Here is a 9,778-nt window from a genome sequence, read left to right as displayed (position 1 = left end):
AACTCTTGTGTAGATTTGTCTTGCTCGCTTTTGTCATCAATAAGGACTTTAAGCAAATGCAAGGGTCTCCCGAGGCCAAAATGACAGCAAAGATATAACACGTCAGATATTCAGTCAAAATATTGTTGGACTCTTGTCTCTCAAGATTTTCACACTTCTGAGTTGTCAGTTAGAATGTCACTACTAAGTAACGACAAGCCAATTCCGTGTAAATAGTCATCCAGGCAAGCAAAACCATTTTTGTCAAGGTCTATATTGTATCAAGAAGTTTAAAAAAAGAAAAAAAAAAACTAAAATACAAGACATTAAAATCTTGCCTATTTTGAACCAAACTTTCACACCCAAAATCTCTGCTTCCTTAGTCCTTGTCTACACAGTACGAGGATTAAACAGATGCAAATTGTGAACAATAAATATAGAGGATACATATAGCTGAACCAACTAGTTTGGAATTTAGGCAAATTTGTTGTTGTACTCTTATATCATGATATCTAACAGAAGGAAAATGCATTTATTTTAGCTACCATAAGATTTGGGTTTTCCAAGACTCGATATTTTTTTGACTTGATCATATGAAAGCAAGAAAACTAAAATTCATCCCCATTTCCTAATAAACTTTCCAAACCCAAAATTTCTAAATTCCTCGCATTGCTCTTCGACATTTGGAATGAAATGGATCCAAATTTCTCACTGTGCTTTCCTGGAGTATTCTTCAATGGAACAGTCATAAAATATATAGCTAAGGCTAGCACTAACAGGGCTAATCCTCACATGGTGAGCCAAGAGGTCTTTGACTACACAAGGGTCAATCAATGGTGTTACATCTTATACATGTGTGGAGAGAAGTGAAGTCCTGGCCATCGGTGTACGTTTAAGCAACGAATGGCATCATTGGTGAAACTGTGGAGATGATAGAGAACAACTAGGATGCGAAAGATCCAATTGCACTACACCTTTTCACTACACCCGTCGGTGTTCTTTCTACAATTGCACGGACACGTCCCATGAATTTAATGCTTAAGCTATTTCTGATATCAACAAGGCCTTTTAGTTCATTCAACTTGTCACTTGCCTGGCCAGATGTGCAACTTTCTTTGCCTATGATAAAACTTGTCAACGTCTGTAGAGATGTTAATTGACCAATTCCAGGTGGCATATCTTCCAGGGATGAGCAACCATCTAAATCTAAATGCATGAGACTTTTCAACTGCCAAAGTCCTCGGGGAATATGGGTTAATGAGTGACACCTTCGACATACAAAACATCGAAGGCTCACCAATCTCCAAATATCTCTTGGCAAATTTTTTGAGTTCTTCGCAATCATCAAACTTCAGAACTTGTAGATTATGCAGTTCTTCGCAATCATCCAACTTCAGAACTTCAGAACTCGTAGATTATGTAGTTCTTCGCAATCATCCAACTTCAGAACTTGTAGATTATGCAATTTTGTGATGGAATTTGGTAAAGTAGAAATGCTCCAAGAAAATATACAGAGATAACTTAGATGCTTCAGCCCACCTAAAGATTTAGACAGAAACTCTATCTTCAGGTGACCTAGATGTAGGAGGCGCAAGCGTGAAAAACTTGAAATCATTCTCGCTAAAGTTGAATTGCTAAGGACATTGATTGGAGATTGATTTAGAAAAATAAATGCACGCAACTTCATATGCTTCCTATAGAATGAATTGGGAAATGCTGATGAACCATCAATCTTGAATAAACAAGAAGCATAGAGAGTTTGTTCTGGTACAACTTCTGTATCTTCAGTTTTAGTGATACTAAAGAAGTCCCTATCTGCAACTTCTTTCGCAAGATCATGAATAAGATCATGCATTTTGTAAAATTGCATAAACGATTCATGTTCTTCAGTTTCTTGAAAGAATGACCTTCTTAACAAATCCGTGAAATATGAATTTGCAACATACTCCACATTATCTGTGTTGCTAGTAGTTGCTTGAATAATGCCTTGAGCAATCCACATGGTAATCAAATCAAATCTACCAATTTTGAAATCCTTTGGATAGAGGGAACAATATGCAAAGCATATCTTTAAATGCCGAGGAAGGTGATTATAGCTCAATCGCAAAATGACCATTACATCATTTCCTCCTCGAGTGATACTTGACAAATCTTTGAATTTGAAATATATCCACTCATCCTCCGTTCTTTTGAGGTGTAGTAGGCTTCCTACTGACGTTATTGCAAGAGGAACTACTCCACACTTTCTCACAATTTCTTTTCCTATTTCCACCAAACTTGAATTTTCTCTCTCTTTGTTCCATCCAAATGCCATTTTTTCAAACAATATCCATGCTTCTTCCTCTGAAAGGTCTCCTAATTTATGTTGGTGAGCACTTCCTGAAACTTCCGCCACCACGTCTGAACGAGTAGTCAGCAAAATCTTACTTCCCTTGCCTCCACCAATCAACATATTCTTCATTCTCGACCATTTCAAAGGATCTTTGTTCCACACATGATCGAGCACTAGCAAATACTTCTTTCCATCAAGCATTTTCCTAAGCTCGTTTTGCACTGCATCTTGTTGAACGTAATTATCCTTCTTCCCTCCCCCAGATTCAGTGATTTTTTCTGCAATTCTTTTCACTTCAAATACATCCGAAACACATACCCACAATGTTTTTTCGAAATTCTCCTTAACCATTTCATCATTAAACGCACATTGTACGAGAGTGGTCTTTCCTAGCCCCCCAAGACCAACAATTGATATGACCACAACATTCTCTTCAACCTTAGAATCCAAAAGAAAATCCACAATTTTCTTTTTATCATCATTTCTTCCAATTACTTCTCCTTCAGGCACAAATGAATAAGTTTCTCTATCCAAATTGAATTGGACTGAATAAGGCTCCCGAAGAAAAGGTTCGCTCCTTTCAACTAGGTTTAAGGAGGCCTTATCTTTTGGAATTAGATCTAGGTCTCGTCGAATAGAATTGAGACGATGACTTATCTTACAATTACAAATTATAGGATTTGATTTTGAGAAGAAGATGCCTACCTTATTAAACAATTTTCGATGCTTCACTTCAGTGGCGACGTGATCCAAGAGATCAACAGCTTCAAAAAACACTTTTTTAAGCCTTTTTATCCAGTCCCTCACCAGGTAGCTACTCCCCTGCTGCTCCTCTGCATCAATGAGTACGGCTTGGATGGAAGAAACAGTAGCAGAAAGATTTTTAAGCTCATCGAGTAGTCCATAAATAGATTCTACTTCTTCAGTACCAAGAGAACCCAAGCTTTTCAAGATTTCAGCAGCGAGATTGAACAGAATTTCAGCCATGATCAGCAAGATGAACAAGTTTGCTGCTTCTTTTTTTGGGTTGCAAAATGTCGAAGTTGCCTTTGCCTACCACAAACTAGAATTTATATGTGGTACAAATGACAAAAACTTTTTGTGTGGTTGATTCTTTGCTTGTCCAGATTTTCTTCCTATATTCTTTTCTTGGGATTGTTAGGTATAAAGTGGAAAAAAAGAATATAACTACTTGGTGCTTCTCCTACCTAGAACAATATATATACTTCGCAACACTTATTTACAATTAGATGTAATGTAATTTCACTCTGATCTAGTTATTCTTAAGATTAATTATTTAGTTAAATATAAATTTGGAATGCTATTAATTGTTTACATTGCTAGTACTATCGAAGATTTCATTACTTAAACGGGGTTGACAGTCAAAAAATATGAGAAAAAAAACTTTTCACCTATTAGTACTGTTATTTAAAAAGAATATTCAATTAATCATCCTTGAATTCCGCCATTGCTTCTAGCACAAATGGTAGCTTAGTATCTTTCCATAGAAACTTATTTGTATTTAGTATTTACATTTAACTAGTATATCGCGCGGGAAAATAGTGTAACATTTAAATAATTATAGATTTCAATGACATTCTATTTTTAAAAGTAATTGTTCATTTATTTTTAGTATAATAGAATTAAATTATTTGCATTTGATTAAGAAATTGTTATTTGATTTAGAAAAATGGGGGAATGGATGTAATTAAAATGTGGATTTGAAATTATTTGACATTTAAATAGTCATTAAATTCTTATTCAATTTTTTGTAGGCATTTAGGACATTAAAAATATCATTAAATAGAATGGTAAAAAATGAAGTATTTTTTAAAAGGAGTGGCATAAATGAATAAAATTATTTATAATAATGACATAAATATGCATATATTTAACGTATGAAATAAATGTTTAATATTTCTATGTTCATTGACAACTATTTATTTTTAATTAATATTAAATTATTCTTACATTAGTTATTTATAAATTTTTGTATTTTCTTATTGAATGTAATAATATATTTTTTTTATAATTTTATGATTAAGAAAATGAGAAAAAAAATCTATAAAAAGATTAAAGAATGATAAATCTAAAAAATTAGATAAAATAATAAAGATTTATACGTGAGTGCCTGAATATTATTATTTTGTTTAAAGAAATAATATATTAGATGTTTTTTCTTCTTTAAGAAATGTTATGAATGAGTTAAATTGATAAAAGTAAAATATAAAGGCCAGGCTATACACAATTATAAAATTTATAAAAAAACTCAGTCCAAAGGACAAAATATATTAAAAAAAAAGATTATATTCTTATAGATTTTTCTAGATTTGGGAAAGTACCTTGTCAGCGTTTCTTTTTGTCCGAAAAGTTTCCTTTTCACTTTCATCTCAATTTGGAAACTCCATATTGTAAGATATCTTTTAGCAAATATGTTATTATTTACTCATTTGGAACAAAAAATGGTAGCTCTTTCTTCTTAGTTATATCGAAGTATTCCGAATTGTTTAATTTGGTTCTTTGAAATAATTCAAGCTTTTTATTGTTAAGTTTCTATAGATCTATGAAAATACTCACCATTTATGTTGTTTGGTATCTGATTGTGGACTTGGTAATGTCTGGTAAGTTCTTCTGTTAATTTGATCTTTCTAGATTTGAACATTTAAGTGAAATCTATGGTTTATTAGTTTTTGAATTAGTTATAGATGTCGAAAAATAAACTCCAGTCATTTGTTAGTAACTGATTTATGGTCTCTGTAAAGTCTGGCAAATTCTGCTATTTTTGTGATTTTTTCCAATTTTAATTTCAGCATGCAATTGAAATATATGGTTTATGTTGTTGAATTTGTAGTAGATGTTGGAAAATAATCTTCTTTTATGTCAGATTTCGTGGTCTTTATAATGTTTGGTATGCTCTCTTATCATTGCAAGATATTCTTTTCCTCTTTAATTAGTACATGCAAGTGAAATTGGAGATCTAATGCATCTAAGCTGATAAAATATAGAATGAAATAAAATTTTTTGACTAAAATATAGAATGAATCTAACCTGTTATTGTGGTCTTAGCAATATCTAATAAGCCTTTTTCTTCCTTAGTTATTTTTATTCATTTCTGATTTGAACATGCAAATAAGATTTGAGCTTGATGTAGCTGAAAATAATCATTATAAGCTGTAACAACATGGTTAAGTTACCAAAATTTGGTATGTTTAAAGGTTTTTCAGGCCTCTGTTGTACTTTTCTATTTTGTATTGAAGAATCTATAGTAGATATTATGTAATTTATATCTATAATGGTCTAACGTGTTGTTGATTGGGTTTTGCTTTCTTGTTATTGTTGTGACTATTGGTATTTTCATTAGCTTGGTAATCATCCATGTTGATTTATTTTTCCATGTGGTTATGATTCTACTGAAAATAGTATAATTGATCTGCAAAACTTTCTAGTATTGTGTTGTTATTCTCATACAAAACAGTAATGTTTATATATGTTATTTATATATTAATTATATACTGATTCTAATGAACATGGTTTTGATTTGCAATTGACAGTATCATTTATTGTGCTGTGATATTCAAGTTTTGTAGTGAATCTTGAGATTTATTCAAGCCTTGTTCATGTAACATTGTAGTTTCTTGTCCTTCTGTTTCTTTTACCTAAATTATCGTACATTTTTGTTGTAGTTTTTTTTCTGTTACTATCTGATCCTTTGTATAAGTATCTGCTTGCTTTTTCACTCGCATAACTTTTCTTGAAACTGCTTAGGAATGTTTTCCTTTAGTTGAGGGTCTATTGGAAAAAACTCTTAACATCTGAAATACGGGTAACGATTGTGTACACTGTACCTTTCTGAGACTCTATTTTGTGGGACTATACTATATATGTTGTTGTTTTCTTAGATTTTGTTGCTACCGTATTCCCATTTCTGATGATTATGTTGTGTGATTCTAAGCAAAGTGCTTAGTCATTCTGATTTTGCAACAACACATTAATATTTTGGTTTATATGCTATAGTGCAATTCAAATGGAATTGTGCATGGATGTGGACGTACTATTAAGTCTCATGGTTTATTTCAACTTTCTTTTTGTTGGTTCCTTCTCCTTGATTGCGTTTGCTGCCCTGCAGTAAACTTAATGATTGCTAAAGAAAATTGTAATTGAGTTTAACTTGTCTATGACACTGCTATTTTTAGAGATAAAGCTTGTAGATGTTCTTGAATTGAGTTATACTTCAAAAGATGAGCCTCATCCTCGTCGAGAGATTTGTGGTAGATTTCGTACTATTTTTGAAGGCTATTACAAAGATTAAGTGTAGAGGTACAAACCTTTTGCTTACTGATATATTTTTTTTCTCATTGATATCTGTTTATTGACCTAGTAGTTAACAGGAAGGAGGTAATTTATGATTACTATTGGACGATTACTGGTGTTATTGGAGTATGGTCACTTGGAGGAAATTTGAATATTATTGAAAGGTAGAATCTACTTGACATGATTAGGAGTGACATCATTAGATATTTTTAGTTTGAGATACAAAATAACTTGTTCCTTCCCCATCGTTGTATATTAAATTTTACAATGATATAGTTACATTGTTCTTAACTTTAATTTGCCCATTTTTGAATTAAGAACATATAACTTTATCAGCTTTGCTTGTCTTCCAGGGTTGAATATTATAAATGCTTATTGAGGACAGGAAGAAGAATAATATATTAAAGTTGGGTTCTCACTTGTAACGTTTGTGTCATGTCAGTATTGGATGAGTACGATGTTTAATAGCTAGATAATTGGGCTTGTTAATTGGACAGCTGCTGGATGGGGGAATATGGGTGGTGGTTCTAATCAACTCCTTATGCCTTTGATCTATGATATAATTCATAGAGTTGGGACAACTCCGTTTACTGCTCGGAGTAGCGCGTTATTTATTCCTGGTTGGCTTCATGTTATTATGGGAATTTTGCTTTAACTCTTGGTCAAGACTTGCCTGATGGTAACCTTGCTTCTTTACAGAAGAAAGGTGATGTTACAAAAGATAAGTAATCCAAGGAGGGTACTAGTTAACGTTCGCAGAAATATGTTAAGATCATCATATCTGAGAATGGGTCAAGGACATATTAACTGTATATATCTAACAGTTTCATTTAGTTGACGATATAATATTTCATTTGTCTTTCCGTAGATATTGTGGTATGCTGCAATAAATTTTTCACGACCCGAGCCGGGGCCCTAGCCGTGATGAGCATCCCGAACCATGAAGGCCCGAATCACCCTGCTCTATCTATCTGTTAATCTTGCACATAATTCCTATGATAAAAGGTAATGCGGAAAGAGAAATATAATACGGAAACATGGTCAATCTAAATATGATCATAATACTGAAAACTGAAATCCAAAATATATTTCAATAATAATGTCTGACTCTGTCTGTGAAATCTCTACCATGAACTAATCAAAGTTGTCTGAAAGCTAGGAAAAGGTTCCCAGTAGACCAAAACCTAACTAATAGCAGTAATATGAAATAACCAGGCCTTCTGAATCATAGAAGGCTCACTATTGCAAACTCCGGTCTGTGATCTGAAATCTCTACAATTTATCTGGACCCCTAGACTGTACCTCAGAACCTGGAAAGAGGGGGGTCAGCACAAATGTACTGGCACACGAAGCAATCCAAAATAGAGTAATTGAACATATATATATATATATAATACGTGAGAGCAAATTTTCATCAAACATTATGCATAAAACAGTTTCTGAAAACGCATGGGCATCTTCTAAAAACATGTAACCTATTTATAAATCTCAAACTCTGATCTGTGTATTACTTCTGAGTTAGATAGCACTCCCCTACAATTCTGATATTCCATGGGCGATATGGAATCCGCCATTGACTCGGCGGGGAAGCCTCAAACCTGAGTATGCTACAAGGGTTGGAGTATCTGAATTTCATACGCCACACGACACTTAAGTCAGCGTATAATAATATACCTGGGTCATAAAACCACGATTTTAGGAAATGAGTTGCTTGAACTCAAGCCCTCTTCATGGAACCACCTAACATCTTTGTATGTCCATTTTTAACCTTTTCATACATGCAACATTCTGAATGTCTAAAATCATAACAATCTGAAATGTTTATTAGTCTGAGTCTGATATGGCATTGGTCTGAATTGGTATCGTCATACCAAGACTTGCAAGTCATAATTGATGAGCCATAATACATTAAGCTAAATAATTCATTTACAGCAAAATTTAGACCACCAAAAACATGCAACTGATATAGAAGATTTCATGTTTCGAAACTCAAGTCAAAATCATGCAAAAACTTCATCAGCATATGGTGGTCTAGTGCCCTTAGCAAATCCATGCACTCTTTCATTAAATACATTATGAACATTAAACATTCATGCTAGATTCCCTCTTTAGTGATTTAATACCACCATTAAATCATAACTAGATTTCAATCATTTCATAGAGTGCTTTTCAAGGATGCATTGCAAAGCACTTCATGTGCTATAAGAAACCTGAAAAATTCATAACCAATGAGACTATATCCTTGAGTCTCTAACCTATTTGCAAGATGTTTCATCATAGCCTTCATTAATCGTCAAGGTATCATGACTATACAAAATCGTATCCCTAAAGGTAGTATATGATGCAGGTAGAAAATAGAATAAAAACAACCCTAGATCATCCTCATAGTACTTAACCTCCAGCATCTCTAAGTCAGAGATAATTTCTTTAAAGACAAATAGGTGATCTTTCAAAGACACACGATGGGAATAAAGTTGTTGTTTGAGATGCAACTCACTTGTTAGGCTCTTTGTCATGCATGAAGATTCCAGTTTCAACCACAATGCAGCAGTTGTGGTCTCCTTCAAAATACCTGTAGAATCTGATTGGATAAATGAAAGTAGATTTGAGATAGAGGCTTCTGATCCTTACGTCGTTTGTCCTCATCCTTCCACAATGAAGGCATCTTCTAAAACCCTAATAAAGCATCTTACAAATTCATGTGCATGAGCATAGTCCGTATCTTAACCTTCCATAGTAAAAATCTGGTGTTGCGATCCAATAATGGAATATCATACTTCATGGTTGCCATCCCCAAAAAAATAATTGAACATTCTCTTATACCAGTTTGTTATGATTTAGACAGAATAAGAAAACCACAAGTAAAAATAAAAAATCAAGAATAACACATAAGATTTACGTGAAAACCCTAACGAAAAAAACCACTGTCAGAGATAAAGGATATTTCACTATAATAAAGAAAGAGTACAATGTGGAGAAGACTGAATTTTCAGAATAATCAAAATAGACCCACTAATTGCACTTATATAATACATGCATACAAATAAGTCCTAGGCCCAAAAACATAAAGGTCTATACTGTAGGACTTTTAGGGCCGGCTCAACATAATTCGAGTCATAACTGTAACAAAAATAGATTTAAAACACAACAAAGATG

General features: G+C 33.1%; 1 protein-coding gene and 1 long non-coding RNA gene across 2 annotated transcripts; one reads left to right on the top strand and one right to left on the bottom strand.

The window, feature by feature from the left end:
• Positions 1-1,372: 1,372 nt before the first annotated feature.
• LOC107864580 (putative disease resistance protein RGA3) lies at positions 1,373-3,298 on the bottom strand. The gene has a single exon (XM_016710994.2). The coding sequence runs from the start codon at positions 3,296-3,298 to the stop codon at positions 1,373-1,375; it is 1,926 nt and encodes a 641-aa protein (XP_016566480.1).
• A 1,508-nt stretch (positions 3,299-4,806) lies between these two features.
• Positions 4,807-7,352, top strand: LOC107866598. The gene is made up of 3 exons (XR_001672997.2): positions 4,807-4,932; positions 6,505-6,786; positions 6,976-7,352. It is a non-coding gene; the product is annotated as an uncharacterized LOC107866598 (long non-coding RNA).
• Positions 7,353-9,778: the final 2,426 nt, after the last annotated feature.

Source organism: Capsicum annuum, chromosome 3 (assembly GCF_002878395.1).
Source record: "Capsicum annuum cultivar UCD-10X-F1 chromosome 3, UCD10Xv1.1, whole genome shotgun sequence".
Lineage (NCBI taxonomy): Eukaryota > Viridiplantae > Streptophyta > Magnoliopsida > Solanales > Solanaceae > Capsicum > Capsicum annuum.
Note: the sequence above shows the minus strand (reverse complement) of the source record. Positions and strands in the feature narration are given on the sequence as shown.